Here is an 18,093-nt window from a genome sequence, read left to right as displayed (position 1 = left end):
CAGAAACCAGAGAATATCCAAGAAACAACAGTAATCCAGTTGGATGGAAAACAATTCATCAGAGGAACAGCAACAATTATAGGTGGAAAGATATTTGCAACTGTATTATGGAGGTTTGCATTAATTTGGGCAAAAGTCACACAGTCTAGGAGCCAACAAACTATGGCTCGCAGGCTAAACCTGCCTACTGTCTATTCTGGGGCCACGAGTTAAGAATGGTTTTTACAGATGAACAACCTCAATTGATGATAGGGGACACTACCTTTGAACCCTACTTAAGGGAAATATTATCCTATAAAAAAGAATTATATTCTTCTCATTAGTAGACCAATACAACAAAACATTACATTCAAAACTATATTTGATTTCACCAATAAAAATTTGTGACATTTATAAAAAAATAAAAGCCTTAAATCAAGTGTTTATATGTTAATTTTCATTTTTACTTTCCCCAACCCTTCCCTTGTTCAAATTATCTACTGAATGTCTCATAACATGCCAGAGAGAGAGAAGCAACATGACTTCTTATATCAACAAATAAAACAATACAAAAGCTGCTGCCCTTACGGAGCTTCCATCCTAATGAAGAAAGGAAAAAAATGATATATACGTTATAAAGTAGCGAGCAGGGAATGTGGGGCAGGGAGCAATTTTAGGTAGATGGGGTATTCAGGACAGGCCTGACTAAGAAGTTCACTTTTTGGCAGACTTGAAAGGAAGGGAAAGAGTGGGCCACACGGATGTGCTGCCTGGAGCATGCGTTCCAAAAGTGTTCCAGGCAGAGGGAAGCAGAGCACGAAGACCTGACGTGGAGCACACCAGGCATGTTCCCGGAACAGCAAAGAGACCAGTGCACCCTGAGAAACGTGGACAAGGTGACTGGTTAGAGATGGGGTCAGAGAGAGAGCAGGAGCCACAGGTCATGTAGGGCCTTGGTGGCCGTGATAAAAACCTTAGCTTTTTCTCTAAGTAAGACAGGACTTTGAGCAAAGGAACATGGTCACCTCCCTTACACAAGTATTGATACATGAGTGTTCAACTTGCAGCATTTCCTATCGATATGCTAGATACAAAAAGCTTAGAATACGGTGCAAGCAAGCTACTGTGCTAACAGAAAAATCAGTTAATGTCTACAACATTATAAATTGGTAAGGAAAAAACATTAAAACCTTATCAGATAAAGGAACGAAAAATTTACAGAATGTCTGCAACAAGAAATGAAATCAGTAATTTTTTTTTTAACGCCCAGCTACATTATCAGTAAAAAGACATTCAAGATAAAACAAAGTGCCATTTATCATTGCTAGGGAAACTGGTAGTAGTAAAAATTGGGTCAGGTCTACAATCCTGTATCTGAAACCTCTGGTTTCAAAACACTTTCAGAAGTGTTTTGAACTTCACAATATCTAAATTATAGAGGTGATATTGCATGGCTACCTTACATTAAGTAACATTTTTGGTTGGGTCTGTCTAGGTAACACCCTGTATTAACCATACTGCTATTTAAAATTTCTGTAGAGAAATTTAAGAACGTTCACTCTAAGTGGAATAAATAATGTATAAACAGCCTCACATCAGTATAGGTCAAGTTTGGATGCCACGTTAACTACAAAATCTTTTGTTTTTTAGGGCCTTGGGGCTCTCAGAATTGCATGCAACGAACTGTGGACCTATACAATTCTTTTGTAAACAATTATGCTAACAGACCAAAAACCATAAAAATAACCAGATGTAAGGTGGGTCACAAGATCAGAATCACCTGGGAGAACTTTTCCAAATCACAAAACCCCTTCCAGTGAAGACTCCCCATCTCCCTAGTAGCTTCTGTAGCCACAGTAACTGACTGTAGTATGGATCGGGCTGGAAATATAAATAAGCCAAATACAGAGTTTTAAAATTCCAATGTAAGTAAAACAATTTAGAATCCTTAGAGTTTGTAAAAAAATTTTACTTCCATGCAATAAGAAATATCTTAAAAAGAAACAGACAAAAAGAATACCAATCTTATTTTATGATTATTTTCCAAATTTTAATTTCCTTGGAAAACTCATTCATTTCATTCACTCAAAGTGTAGTCAATATTAATTAGCACATATCACATGAAAGACACTGTGTGTACCAGGTAATACCAGGAGTGAGGCTTGGAGAGGCAGACAGGGGCTGACCACGAGTTTAGATTTTATCGTACACACAGATGGAAAGGCAATAAAAAAGCTGAGTAGGGGTATAAAGTGATCAGATGTGCATGTCAGATCACTCTGGCTACAGTACAGAGAAGGGTTAAAAAGGGCAAAAACAATGGCAGAATACACTTTACGGAGACTCTAAGTCCAGACAAGACACGATGACCTTGAAAAAAATCATCCCCCACAATTTCATAAATTGCGCCCAAGCTTCATACTGCCAAGTGGTAACAGGCTACAACAAGGTAAATGAGGGTAGGAAGGGAAACTCAACAGTGCTGATGAGAGGCAACTGGGACAGGCAATGAGAAAATGATAGCCACAGCTTACAGCGGCAGGCAATAGGTAGTACCCAGGCCAGCAGGGCCTTGGCTGTAGAGGGCAGATAAGCAGGTGGCATTCCAGCAGTTAGAAACACACAGGAGGAAAACATGTCTCATTTCACAGTTCTTGATAAAAGGCTTATAGCAGACAGTACAGAGCTCCAGCTATAAGACTGGAGTTCAGGAATTCAAAAATAGTAGAGAGAAAATAGGACAGCAGCAGAAAAGATACAGATTCTGGACTCAAATTAACCTACTTTCAAAACCTAAATCTGATATTTTCTAGCTGTGAAGGTCTAGACAACTCAGCTTTTTGAGCCTCAGCTTCTTCATCTATAAAGAGGGGATAACATTACCTACTCCACAGGGTTGATGGGAGAACTAAATGCGATCTCATACATTAAAACATCCAGTAGGGTTCAATGAATACTAATTTTGTCCTTTTCTCTTATTCTTATAAAAAGAGATGCTACTGAGTTTTTCATCTAAGCTACTGAAATAAGGAAGTCTTTTGCTTGGCCACAAAGTCTGAAAGGCTTATCCAAACAGGCATTAGAGAACTTCAGGTAAAATGTCACTAATGCAAAATGCCTCATGGGAGCACTAGTTTGGACAGAAGAGGTGAAAGTAAATGTTACACAAGTAAAAGGGCCTAAAAAACTAAAGTAGAATAAAAGTTTAAATAATTAGGATCAGTTAACCTAACAGTATACCCACACAAATAGAACACGTCACTACATTTACATAAAGAAAGAAGGAAAAAAGTGGGGAGCTCTCTGTATACTGAAGTCAAAGGGATCTCCAAGGTATATTTTAAATGAAAGAATTACTATATAGAACATTAATATAGTATGTATGCTACCTTTTACACAGAAAGGTAGGGGGAAACAATAATTTGTATTTTGTTTCTATTTGCATAAATACTGACAAAATATACAAAAACAAAAGTGGTTACCTATAGACAGCAGGGAAGGGAGGGATACAGCAGTATTGAGAAGTCTCAATATATGCTTTTCTATATTATTTTGAAATCTGAATGAAGTAGCCTTACCACAACTGTCTAACAAAGGCAATATATATATTTAATTAACATTAAAACAAGATTAACAATGACCCCTGAATAACTCGAAAACTCACCATAAGATGGCAATCATTTGAAATGGGGGCAGGGAGCTGGCCCAGATGCCTACCAATGTTCATTCAGGGCATTTCTTTGATAGTAGGTGGTGCTACATAGTTTCTCTCACCCATTTTTCAAATAATCATGTAGTTTCTTTCTCTTAATCCCCCCAAAATGTTAAGGTGTATGTAACCTTTAAAAAAAAAAAAAAAAAAAGATATTTTTGGGGAATTCCCTGGCGGTCCAGTGGTTAGGACTTGGTGCTTTCACTGCTGAGGCCTGGGTTCAATCTCTGGTTGGGCAACTAAGATCCTGCAAACTGAGTAGCACGGCCAAAAAAAAAAAAAAAGATATTTTTCTTGATTCTGTTCCCCATTCCTCCATGACCTAAGAGATCTTCCTTCTTCCCCTTATGACCAAGCTTCTCTTAGTTATCTAGTCTACATTCACTGCATGTCTAGTTTCCTCTATTTACTTTCTTATCACACCCCTCTATTGTAACTCTTCTGCTACAGTGAATCTCAAACTTTACTATACCTCAGAATAACTGTAGCAGCACCATCTAAGCAGATTTCCTGTGTGATCACCTCCGCATTCCTCACCCACCCTTTAAAACATCTATACAGTCTGAGATGAAACCTGCGGAATTGGTATTTTTATTCAGTAGCTCATTTGATTCTGATACAGGTGGCCTGCCTGAACACACCTGAAAACCAACTAACTAAGGTCATAATAACTTTCCAATAGTCAAATTCAAAGCACTTTTGTTCTCATCTCTCTCTCCACAGCATGTGACACCTTCCTGAAACTCCTTCCTCCATCACCTTCCCCCACACAACTGGACTCTCCTCTCTCTTCTGAGAGCCCTTATCCTTTAAATGATGCTGGACCCTGGCAGGGCCCCTCTTCATAACTTTACACACATTTCATAAGCAGGAACAGTCACATTCATTGTTTTAACTACTATCTATACAAACCTAAACTCTGGACGCTCTGAATTCCCAACTATTTTCAGGAAGTCGAAGCCTATGCAGTCAGTACAGGGTGGGGGTTGGGGTGTGGGGGGTCAATGCTTCAACATCATGCACATCTGAATTCAAAATATCTGTTCTCTTATTTGCATGGTAATACATCCAAAGTCACACACACCTTTCTGAATCTCAGCTTTGTCATCCTTTAAAACTGGTCCCATAACACCTTTCTGACAGATTTTTGTTTGGATTAAACGAGGGAAATAAAAAGATTAACTAAGAAGTTCCTTTCCCTTCCTAGCACAGACCTGACAGCATGCCCTGGGACCCCATGCTGAGGGCTTCGAGGTGGCAGGCAGGAGACAACTCCTGGGGCAGGGACACGGGCAGTTACAAGGGGAGTGAGCAAGTAAGTAAATGCACTGAGGACATTGGGAGCCAATTCTCACTGCTGAAGATGGGACATAGAAGTATAGAGAGGGGAAGACTAGAAAACACCCTGGAGTGCTAGGCTGGAAATGCATGCATCAGTGTGAACTCTTAAAACACATACACATAGTTAGAATAAGAAAGAGGTTCAGATGTGTACATACATACACATATTTCCTACCTCTGTCTGCCCTAAATGTGATGACACCCCAGAAGAAATGAGCACATTAAGTATCCAAATCCTAGTTTCTAAATACCACTAAAAGAAATCAGGATTCCTTGGGAAAACGAATGATTACAGACCTGGGACAGGAAAAGTACAAAATAAAGTCTGGAACATCAGAAAGTTAAGGAAATACTCAAAGGATGGCAATGTGTCAAAAAGACAGGCAGCGTCTTGAAGGGGCTCCCACTAGCCAAATCCAGGACAATCTAAGCATCAAAATAAAATTTAAAATTATAATAACGAATAAAACCCACTGAATAGGCACAGAAATCCATGGGTATATACTGATGTAAATAAAGAAATAAATTCATTTATTTATTTACATCAATAAATGAATGAAAAAATACATGAAAGAAAGGAAACTTTTCAGTTAAAAAATCAATAAATGAAGGTGGCAACCTTCACAGCAGTGGTTCAACCAGGCAGGAGTCATCAGTGGACCCAAAGGCTGGTGGGCAGAGGTCTAATGAGGAACACGACATTGACAAAGTCTTGAAAATCTTCCCACAAAAGAGTTAGCAATTACAAGAGAAAAAATGATGACGGTATAATAAAGAAACCCAGCAGAAATGAACTGAATAAGGTGTTCCAGGTTAAACACGGCCAGTGGTGGGACAACGCCATATCCCTCCCAGTAACACACTGAGAAGAGCACATCATTCCCGTGGTATTCCTGGCAACAATGCAACTACTGAGTGGACCCAGGTTAAGGGACATCTCGCAGAACAAGAAAAGTCCAGGCCATAAAAGACAGAGAAATATCAAGGAACTGTTCCAAACTAAAGAGACATGACAGTTAAACGCAGTGTGTGATCCTGAATTGAATCTTGCACCAAAAGGGAAAGAAAGACACTACTGGGAGAGCTGGAAAACTCTGAATGGCCTCTCAGTTGTTTTTAAATTTTTTTATTTAAGTATAGTTGATTTACAACATCATATAAGTTTCAGGTGTACAACACAATTCAGTTATATATGTGTATACATATATTCTTTTTTTTAAAAAAAACTTTATTTATGGCTGCATCGGGTCTTAGTTGCGGCATGCAGGATCTCTCATTGCAGTGTGGGCTCTTCAATGCAGCGTGCGGGCTTCTCTCTAGTTGTGGCACATGGGCTCTGTAGCTGTGGCATCCAGGCATAGCTGCCCCGCCGCATGTGGCATCTTCGTTCCCTGACCAGGGATCAAACTCACGTCCCCTGCATTGGAACGTGGATTCTTAACCACTGGACCGCCAGGTAAGTCCCTATATATTCTTTTTCAGATTCTTTTCCCTTATAGGTTATTACATAATATTGAATATAGTTCCCTGTTGCTATGCAGTAGGTCCTTGCTGGTTATCTATTTTATACATAGCAGTATATATTTGTTAATCCCAAACTCCTAATTTATCCCTCCCCCGGCCCCCTTTCCCCTTTGGTAATCCTAACCACATATGAGTGATATCATATGATATTTACCTATCTCTGTCTAGTTTACTTCACTTAGTATGATAATCTCTAGGTCCATCCATGTTACCACAAATAGCATTTTTTCATTTCTTTTTTATAGCTGAGTAATATGCCACTGTGTATATATACCACATCTCCTTTATCCATTTATCAGTTGATGGACACATAGGTTGCTTCCATATCTTGGCTATCATAAACAGTGCTTTAATGAACACTGGGGGTGCATGTATCTTTTCGAATTACGGCTTTCTCCAGCTATGTGCCCAGAAATGGGATTACTGAATCATATGATAGCTCTACTTTTAGTTTTTTAAGGAACCTCCACAATGTTCTCCATAGTGGCTGCACCAATTTACATTCCCACCAATAGTGGGAATGTTCCACACCCTCTCCAGCAATTATTATTTGTAGACTTTTTGATGATGGCCATTCTGAATAGTGTGAGGTAATACTCACTGCAGTTTCGGTTTACATTTCTCTAATAATTAGCAATGTTGAGCATCTTTTCATGTACCTTTTGGCCATCTGTATGTCTTCTTTGGAGAAATGTCTATTAAGGTCTTTTGTCCATTTCTTGACTGGGTTGTTATTTTTTTGTTTTTGTTTTTGTTTCTTGGTTTTTTTAGATATTGAGCTGTAGGCATCTGGGGTTTTGAAGATAGTATATCAATGCTGATTTCCTGATTTGGGGGTTATGTAAGAGACTGCCCATGTTTTGGTAAAAACACACTGGGTTATTTAGGAATGACAGGAATCAGGTCTGCAACTTGCTCTGAAATGGTTCAGAAATGTCTAACTAGATAAGAAATGGTGCATTCCTCAGAAATGGTTAGAAGTAGAAATGAAAATGAGACAACAGAAATAAGAACATTAGGTAGTTTCACTGAAATTTGAGAATCCAATAACAGAAGAGGAAAAGGGTTGAAGACAATGTCAAGGTTCCTTCTTTGGGCATCTGAAAGCGAAGGCCTCACTGCACCCACTACAGTGAGCCAAGCACAGCAAGATCTTCTGGGCTTATCTTCCGTATACACACAGTGTACGTGGTACAGTGTTAAAAACTGGTTGAAGTTCAAATGTGAAGATGGGTGGGGGAAGGGGAGGCTTATGGGAAATCTCTGTACCTCCCCCTCATTCTTGCTGTAAAATTAAAGGTGCTATAAAAAAGTAAAGTCTTATAAAAAATATTTTTTAAGATGCAAGAATAGTTCAAGGAAAAGGAAATTGGTTGAAGGGAATTCAGGAGCTCTTTGTGCTGTTTTTGCTACTTTCCTGCATGTTTGAAATTATTTCAAAATAAATTGAAATTTTTTTTAAATTTGGTAGCACCAGGTCTTAGTTGCAGCAGGGGGGCTTCTTAGTTGTGGCATGCAAACTCTTAGCTGTGGCATGCATGTGGGATCTAGTTCCCTGACCAGGGATCGAATCCGGGCCCCCTGCATTGGGAGCACGAGTCTTAACCACTGAGCCACCAGGGAAAATAAATTAACTTTAAAAATTCATGGGCTTCCCTGGTGGCGCAGTGGTTAAGAATCCACCTGCCAATGCAGGGGACATGGTTTCGAGCCCTGGTCCAGGAAGATTCCACATGCTGCAGAGCAACTAAGCCCATGTACCACAACAACTGAGCCTGCACTCTAGAGTCTGCCAGCCACAATTACTGAGCCTAAGTGCTGCAACTATTGAAGCCCAAGTGCCTAAAGTCTGTGCTCCACAACAAGAGAAGCCACCGCAATAAGAAGCCCATGCACCTCAATGAAGAGTAGCCCCCACACTCTGCAACTACAGAAAGCCTGCGTGCAGCAACAGACCCAATGCAGCCAATAATTAATTAATTGATTAATTAAAAAACTCGAGAACTCATGACAACTTTGGTGCCTAGTAAAACACCTGGTTCACTATAGTTACTCAATACTAATTATTTGGTCTTCCCTTTCCAGTTGCCCAAAGAAGAAATCTCAGCATCATCAACTCTTCCTCTTTCACTACATCCAAACGGATTCTCAGTTCTCGGGAAACTGCCTAACCAGTTTTCAGTTCTAGGCCTACATCCTCATTTTTAGTTCCTCATTTCTGGCTCTTACCTGGACTGCTGCAAGAACACCTTAACTGGTTTCTCTGCTCCTTCTAATCTCATCTTTGCACCATCCTTATATCTTTGCATCATCATCTAGAAGTCAGGAGCTACCTTTCCTCATTTAAATACCTGTAATTGCTCCCAATGTAAACAGAGATTTCCCAACAGGCAGACAAAATACTCCTGTTAAGGCACTAACAATGCAGGAGCACTAAAAGGACATTTCAGATACACACACAAAACAATGAAGAAGTAATTCCTGGGGGGAGGGGGAGGAGAGAGAGGAGAAAAGAGGACGGCTTTGACTGGACTTCCTTTATGTTTAAGATTTGGTATTGGTTTTATTTTTGATTACATATACTGAGAATGCCAGGGGGTGAGTGGATACCATAAACTTTCCAATACTAAGAGCCTCTAAAACAGTGCTTTTCCCAATGCTTTTCACAATTTGGCACCAAAGAAAATAATAATTCTTAGCACACTGGGACAAGCCAAGGAGATTATTCTAGGTCAAAAGAAACCACCCAGGGGTCTGATATGCTCCGGTTGCATACACTGACAGGTATCTTATACCCTGGCACAATGGTAAGCCTTTCAGGGCACCCCAGTTGGGAAGCTCTATTCTAAAGGTCTTAAGACAATTACACTCACAGCCCAAACAAGGACCCTCACAAAGTTTTATCTCCCACCACAGTCAACACACATTTACAAGTACACAGATTCACACACAAAATCAGACACCAACACCCATCTCACAGACAGACCATTTCTCTAAACACACTACGCATTCTTTCATACTTGTCTTTTTGTACATGCTGTTCTCTCTACCCAGAGATCAATTCCAACTCATCCTTCAAGATGCTGCTCGAATGCCACTTCTCCTTTCCCCATATCTTATTACACTCGTCACTCTGAATTGTAATTGCTTGTTGACGTACGTTACAACCCTAGAATTTGAGCTCAAGGACAAGAATCATGTCTTATTTACTGGTATATCAGCGGATCCCTATTAACAGACATTCAAATGTTTGTTTAACACACAAATGAATGTTCACTATATCATTCCCCAATACCGAAATTTTCATAATACATCAACTAAAACAATTAAGTATAATTTTATAATAAAATTAGCATTTTTTTCAAAACAAGAACACCCATTGTTCTGTGAGAGATCTGGCACAGAAATATTCAAACCATTATCCTAGTCCTAGAGTTTTAGACTGAGGAAACAAACCTACAAACAAGCTACAAGCACAAAGGCATCCACTGCAGATTAAAACAGTGGAACAACCAAAATATTTAACAAAAGGTAAATGACTAAATTACCTCATTGATAAATCACCTGAATGTCTAAGCAATTGTTTAAATTATATTCATGATGATGGAAATGGGAAAATAATACCAATTACCATTTACTGATCATCTCTTCTATTTAAAGAATAATGATGGATGCTTTATATATATTAGCCTAATCCTCACAACAATTCAAGGGCAAGTACTATTATCCTAATTTCACAGACAAGAGGTTATATAGTTTGTCCAAGGTTTTTGAGACCAGATTCCAACCCAGATCTACCTCACTCCAAAGTCTGTCACCTTTTCCCTACCTTGCCCTTCCTCTATGATACAATGTTTCCAATATATTAAACTCCAAATTGTTACCTCTACCATACAACTTTATTAAAAAATACAATAGGACAATGGTCTGGAAGGAAACAAACATATCTTTTAGGGTAATGATTAAGGGTGAATGTTGTTTCAGTATTTGTAATTTTTTTTATTAGCAACTTTTTAAAAGCAGAATTGCTGAGCAATGGTCTTAACTCATAATGCAATACAAAAGAAACAACTTCCACTTTTAATTTTTTACATGTTCATTAAGGACACACAGTAGGTAACATATAAAAACTTAAGAAGCATGAACTCCACTAACCGTATCTAAGCAATCAAATATTAACACCAGGGTACTTATTACCAGGATTCAAAAGCTGATCATTATGACTGGATTAAATAGCATTCTTCCAGAAAAAGGTGAATTCTGTGGAAGACTTAAAGAGGAGGCACGTGGATTGGAGAAAGGAATGTTTAAACTGAAGAAACAAGGGCAGAGGGGGAAAGAAAAGAATGCTTTCTTTATAAGCAAAAATGAGAAACAGGGTTAGTGAGATGAAGCTGGTAGAAAACCTCTAAGGCCAAGCAAACAAATTTGGAATTAATTTGATTAGCAACAGGGAACTGTAATATATTCTCAAATGGTAAGTTGCAAGCTGAAAATAAGATCTTTAAAGATTCAAACTTTGTTCCAAGGTAAAGTGCTGTCTTTAGTTACACAATGTTTTTGCTAAACAAGGCGGGGGGGAATAATCCATTATCCTTTATGTGTGCTTTATATCAATACATGCTGTTTTTCAAAAAGAGAAACTGACTAAACAAACAAAAGTCTTTCTATAAAGAGTGAGTATATGGGGAGGCAGTTCCTTCAGATTTAATGCTTGCAAATATTAAATGCTACAGTACATTTTAATAATCATAGAACTTTCAGAGCAAGAAGGGATGCTGGAGATAATCTTTTAGTGATAACCTCTTCTTCATTTTCACAAGGGATTAAATTGAGGCTCATGAACTAAGGAACCTGCCTAATGTCATATATAAACTAGTGGCAGATTCAATATCAAAACTCAGATTTTCGGGAATTCCCGGGTGGTCCAGTGATTAGCACTCTGAGCTTCCACTGCAGGGGGCACGGGTTCAATCCCTGGTAGGGGAACTAAGATCGCACAAGTCGTGTGGCACGGCTTGGCAAAAAAAAAAACAGAACTTTGATTTTCTAGGCAGCAAGGTCTAAAGTCATGCTGTCTGATATTATAGCTACCAGCAACATCTGGTTATTTAAATTTAAACTGATGAAAATTAAATACAATTTAAAATTCAGGTCCTCAGGCACAACAGTCACGTTTAAGTGCTCCAGGCCACACACAGTTAATGGCTACCACATCTGACAGTGCCAAATAAGAGTACTGCCACCACTGCAGAAAGTTTAACTGGACACCAAGGTCTAAAGAATAAGCTTCAGAATCAGACACACCTAGTTTGAATTCTACTTACTGGCAGTGTGATCCTAGACAAGTTATTTAATTTCCCTTTGCCCCCATTTGGGGGAAGGGAGAGGAAGTACCGGATTAATAATACCTACCTCACAAAAACTGATGACTAGGTGGGTAACATGAAAAGCCCCTTTACATTGTCTGGCACACCCCTCTGGATCCTTTTTTCTTTCTACTCCTTATAAAGCCGCCTCATTAAATAATACAAACACAATATCTCACCCAAATTAATATCTTCCCCACAAGACAATCCACAGTACCTAATTTTCATTCTGTTCCCATCAATTTCTTCAAGTACTTACACCTCTCTTCCAGTGTTTCTGCTTAGGAATAATGAAATGAAGAATGAACATGGGGGAAATCGCCTCTAATGAAATGGAGGAGAATGCAATAAATTTCCCCTCTTGTTTCCCATCCTGTTTTAAATATGACTGTACTCACTGATCATGCAAAGGAAAAGAAAGAAATTACACTGCTCCCCGGTACCGTACTTCCACACCAAGAGAGAAGATTCCACAATACTTCTTCACTATATTCCTTCTCACCATCTGTGCTACTAATTGAATATTAAATGAAGAAATAACACCTTCCTCCTACAGTACTTTTCTGGCAAACAATAAAAAGGATTTCCAGAATGCTAAACCAATCTTCAAGGCTTCACAGCTTAACGTAAGAAACTAATTTGACAAATCTAGACGACAGCATATAAAAAACTTCATAACATGCACGTTATTTCCCAAAATAACAACAAAATTCAACTCAGTTTGGAACCAGTGAATTTCTGCCAATACTAAATTTTAGTTCGGACCAACAATTCATACTTGGCTACATTAAGTCACACAGACTTGCCATTTCTAGTGAGATCACTAATTTTACATTCCTAATAACTAACAATTCAAGGACAGCTTTAAAATATTTGTCTTTAAACATCCACCAAACAAGATTTCTACATATTTTTAAAGCTTTCTTATTGTTTAAAACTGACCATATTAATGGGGGGGGGGAGGGGGGAGTCCTCTCAATAACAGTTAATAACAGTGTCTCCTTGAAATTAGCTGGCATTTGTACTTTGTTCCTTAAAGATAATTTACTCAAAAACATGACCACGGACCCTCCCCCCAAAGAGCTCAGAATGTCATCAATAAATACTACACACTGTACTGTCACACTACAATTCAAATTAACTATTTTTAGCAGACAAAACAAATATTTCGAGTGTACAAATCAGAGCTTAATAAGTCTACTGGGTGGGGTCACATAAGTTTTAAAAAGAAAAGCATTGTAAAAAGTTTTTATTACTATCCCACATGAAGTACTTTATACATAAAAGTTAGGCTTCTATGCCTGAACTGATGAAACCTAATTGTAAGAGTCTATAATCTTTTTAAAGTCCATCTATAATAATGAAGTGTACACTGGTCACAGCAGAACAGTTCAAATGAATTTTCCTGAGGCTGCATTCTAAGTACATCTGACCCAGAAAGTATTTTTAGCAAGTATGTTCAATCGATGCTGGTTTTATGCCTAGCCTAAATTAGAAATTGGGTGTCACAAATTTAAAGTAACAAAGTTACTAGGGACATTGTAAAGATATGCAATTAGAAAAGAAGAAAAAAAATCACAAGATTTAAACAATTCAATACCCAGAGCCTAGAATCTAAGCAGGTTAGAAGCAGTAAGAAAGCCACATCCTCATTCATTACTACTCTTGAGGAACCTGTGATTTTTCTAACTTAAACTTTAACCTACTCAATCAATACTAATAAAACTACAAAACAGTGATGGCTCCTTGCGTTTTCAAAACCTCTTGCCAAATGTTTAAAACAGATTAGCTAAATCACAAATATTCCCATATAGAAAAAAAGACCATGTTTCTCTTATAAACCACTAGAGATCATATCATGGGACCGTGCACATGTTTAAATGAAAAATGGTGACAAAGATATGTGTGCCATAAAAAGAGAGAGACAAAAATAGCTTTTGTGGTAATTGGAGCATAAATTCATTCTGACAAAAAATGGTGGGATCCACGAAATGATTGCACTCTTTTATTATGTTAGTAAAGAAGCTCTGTACAGAAAACAAACTTTCGCTTACAAAAGGCCTTTTTAAAAAAATTTATAAGTTGAATTTCTCAGATTCAAGATTTAACTGATATAATATCTAGCTCTATTCCATTAAGCATATTTTGGGCTCTGAAAATCATTTATTTTAAGGTCATCTCCTACCCCCTTAAAAAAACGAAAAAGATGTATTTTTTCCCTCTGGCAGGTTAAGGTTCAAAAATCAGGATAAAAAATGCCCTGGCTTCACTGTTCCACAGCCTTCTTTTTACTCAAACCGTCTTTTACAAGTAGGATACTTTGGTTTTTTGTTGTTGTTTCTCCATAAACATGGTTTGAACTGCACTGTTTCAATTGGGCCCAAGATCTGGTCACATAAACCTAATATTACTCCAATCTCGGATTCTAAAAGCAGTTGGTATATTGCTGATATACACGCTGTCCTAGAAAAAGCGCTTGAAAATCCTACATACCGTCCTTGTCCACTGTGGTTCACTGTATAATGCCTCCCAGGCATAAAGTCTCCCATTCTAAATTCCCCAGAACCATACGTGCAAATATCCGTGCTATTGTAAACTGCTTCATTTTAAGGAAACCCTGGGAAACGCATCCGTACGTCTATCTTGCTACACCTCAACTTTTTCTTTTGACTCAGCTACAGAATCCCAAATACAAGCATGCACTGGTAGAATCATAAAAGACTTAAAACTTCATGGGTAGGGACAGTGTGCCCATGCAGCACGCAGGAAGCGCTCGAACGAGGCAATTTAAAAAAACAAAACAACAAAAAAAGGGAATCCTATCAGCAATGGAAAACTCAGAAGATTCTAAAACCTCACCTAGAGTTTAGGGGCCGTGGAACATTGCATCTCCGCACCTATTCCATCCCTTCTCCCCTGGCTCCCCCAGAACAGAGATTCCAACTAAAACCCGCAGGAGGTCGGAGAGCAGAGGTCCCGCGAAGAAAGGGAGAAGGCAAAAGGCATCACCTCCCCCTCCCTTGAAATCAGCCTCGCACCTCCGGCCGGCCCCACCTGGCTGGCCGCAGGTACCAGCCTCGCGCGCCACGCAAGGCCGGGAGCCTCTTACCTTCGTGCCCCAGCCGCGTCCTCCGGGCTGGAGAAGAAAAGCCTGGAGGCCCGGCCGCGCCGCCCCCGGGGCTCCCTCAGCGCCCGCCCAGCAGCCGGCGCCGCAGCGGCCGCGCCACGGCCCCGAGCCGCCGGCACCACCTCATACTGCGGGGCCGCCGCGCGCTCCCGCACCTCCCTGCGGGATGAGCTAATCCAGCCCCGCAGCGGTGCTGCGGGGGAGGGGGCCCCCGAGCGGGGCCCGGAATCCGGCCCCAGGGACCCCGGAGTCCTGAGAGAACAATGTGGGGCCGCGAAGAGTACGAGCGGAGCGGCGTGGCGTGAGCAGGCGGGCGGGCGGGCGGCTGGCGAGCGGCAATCCGGAGCAGCGTTTGTGTGTGAGAGTGCAATGGGCGCTCAGTCCCTCCCTCCTCCTCCTCCTCTTCCTCCTCCTCCTCCTCCGTCTCCTCCTCCTCCCTCAAGCACACCCCGTCTCCCAGGCCACAGCATAGCAACCGAACAAGGCGGCTGCGCAAACGCCGCCAGTCAGCGGCCGGGAGCGGCCGCGGCGGCCACGAGAGGCGATCTCGCGAGAGACGAGGCCAAGCCCCTCCCCGCCGGCGCCGGCTGGAAGCGGCTGCACCAGCCGGAGCGCGGGGGACGGGCAGGTGCGAGGGAGGCGGGACCTGGGTAGGTGGGCGGGGCTTGGAGGGGCGGGGCGCCGTGGCTCCACCCCGTGGCTCCGCGGCGACTGGTTACTGAAACTGCGACCCCCGCTGGACCTGCTGACCCGAGGGACCGCACCGAGGGGCAAAAACCTAACTTTAAAGCCCAGAACCAGACCTCTTGGCCCCAGGTTGTTCCCACTTCAGCGCTGAAAGAGGATACAGGTTTTAGGATGCAGTTTTGAATCATTTCCTCTCCTAAATATAGACCCTGAAACAAAGAACACCGTTCATTTATAAAACAAACGTTTAAGTGCCTCTGTGTGCCAGGAACGGTGGCGTGCTTTTTAAAATGGAATTAATTCATTCTAACCACGCGTATAAATTGGGTGTTACCACGCCGGGGATTTTAACCAGGTGCATCCTAAAATCTTACTGATGGTACAAACTTATTGGCGATGAGACAGATGCCCACGGGCTGGGTGGTAGCTGAAATGACGGCGGGGGAAATTTGGGGGTGGTCACATTTCCTTCTTGCATTGCTTTTTGTCAGAGTCCTTTCCTGTCGTCTGGCACCTTCTTGCTCTTGTTTGCTCTTAGCTTCAACACCCCACCAGGGCCGGCCTTCATGAAAACTTCTTTCAAAAAGCACTTTCCTCGAAGCCGTTAAAAGGCCTATTTACTAATCAGAGGTGGTTTTTGCAAGATGAAACCTTGCAAATTTGTACAAATCTGTGAAAGACAGCAATTTCTATGGACCCCCTTCTCCCTCGCACCCCCGCTCAGTTTTGCCATTTTAAAAAGACAACCTGTCAGTCCATATTGTTCTGCTTTACCTCTTCTACCTACTTTCCTTCCCAGGGCTTAGTCCCAGCTGGTACTCATTCATCCTTCCCAGTCGGGCTATCCTGCCTCTACTTCTCCATTTTCTGTGCTTTTGTTCATGCTGTTCCCTCCATGGAAATGCTCTTCCCTTCATCTCCACCTGTCAACACTCAGTCGTCCGCCAGCCACAGATCACAGAGGACTTCCACCGGAACTAAGAATTTCTTCCTCCTTTAATATGAGACTTCTAGATTTATGCCCCCCTGTGTGGGTCTTATCGCCACTATCCATGGGGAGCTACTGGAGGCAAGGACCTTGTCTTGCGCGTCTTTCTATCCCCTCTAATGCCTGATGACAGTGACATTGAAGTTTGTTGAAGGAATGGAATGCTTAAATCTTTAACTGATGGGACTTTGAGACGGTACTTGGGACAGAGCAAGCTCTTACTCAGCTTCAATTGCTGTGTCTTTGAGTGAAACATGTCTGGTCTGAATCTGTCTTTGTTGATGCCCTGTAGAACCTTGTAACTAGTCTGCCAACTAACCTTCCTATCTCCAGACCTTCTCCCTCAGCGCATTCTCCCTGCCCTCATCGGTAAACCACAGTGACCTTTTATACAAATAGGAATCTCACCTGTAATATAAATATAGCTGGAGTCTCAACATTGTATGGGCAGGAGGGGGACACCTTTTGTTTTGGGAGACAGCACAGGATGAGTCCTTTAGGTAAATGGATGTAAGCCTCCTGTCTACTATTCCTTAGGTAAACTGTGAAGTCACTTTTTAAAAACTGAGATATAATTCACATGTTATAATGTTTTAGTATATTTGCAAAGTTGTGTAGCCATCACCACTACCTAATTCCAGAACATTTTCATCACCCCAAAAATGAAACCCCATCTCCTCCTCCCCCAGCCCCTGACAACCACTAATCTACTTTCTATCTATAGGGATTTGCCTGCTCTGGACATTTCTCATAAATGGAATCATACCTTCTGCAAATTCTCTATGAAAATGCATAAATTTTTGTTTTTATTTAAATTATAATCTTTAAAAAATTAATAGATGCCTATTCTGGATCATTTTGATGACCACCTTGTTACCAAACACTGCCACTTGATTTTGTATTTGGCACCAAGAACTATAATTTTAATCTTGGGCTAATGAGAAAACAGATAAAATACTCCTTGTAGAGATGACAGCCTTCCAGCTAGGTGAAGGTCAAGCGTCCTCATGGCACACTGTGCAAAAGTTTCACAGAAATTCAAATAGAGAAGAATATTCGCATAGTTAAGTCAATTAAAAGAATGCCTAAAAAAGCCCATACCAGTGGAATGGAGAGAGAAATTAGGAGGTGGGTATTAACATATACACACTGCTATACATAAAAATAGATAACTAATAAAGACCCACTGTATAGCACAGGAAACTATACTCAATACTCTGTAATAACCTATATGGGAAAAGAACCTGAAAAAGAATAGATGTATGAATATGTACAACAAAATCACTTTGCTGTACACCTGAAACTAACATAACATTGTAAATCAACTATAGTTCAATATGAAATTTAAAATTAACAAAATAAAAAC

The 18,093-nt window shown here is 40.5% G+C and overlaps 2 protein-coding genes across 3 annotated transcripts in view; one reads left to right on the top strand and one right to left on the bottom strand.

Moving 5' to 3' along the window:
- The window catches only part of PTPN4 (protein tyrosine phosphatase non-receptor type 4), a 198,944-nt gene extending 183,770 nt beyond the window's left edge, over positions 1-15,174 (bottom strand). For both annotated transcript variants that reach the window (XM_057744775.1, XM_057744776.1), the window contains exon 1: positions 15,035-15,174. The gene's annotated coding sequence lies outside the window, so the exon portion shown is untranslated. The remainder of the gene's footprint in view (positions 1-15,034) is intronic.
- On the top strand, positions 741-16,347 carry LOC130859151 (POLG alternative reading frame-like). Its single transcript, XM_057746470.1, has 4 exons — positions 741-875; positions 14,882-15,410; positions 15,513-15,702; positions 16,278-16,347. The coding sequence occupies exons 1-4, from the start codon at positions 741-743 to the stop codon at positions 16,345-16,347; spliced, it is 924 nt and encodes a 307-aa protein (XP_057602453.1).
- Positions 16,348-18,093: the final 1,746 nt, after the last annotated feature.

The sequence above is a fragment of the Hippopotamus amphibius genome, chromosome 8 (assembly GCF_030028045.1).
Source record: "Hippopotamus amphibius kiboko isolate mHipAmp2 chromosome 8, mHipAmp2.hap2, whole genome shotgun sequence".
NCBI lineage: Eukaryota > Metazoa > Chordata > Mammalia > Artiodactyla > Hippopotamidae > Hippopotamus > Hippopotamus amphibius.
This window is presented reverse-complemented; position numbering and strand designations above follow the sequence as displayed.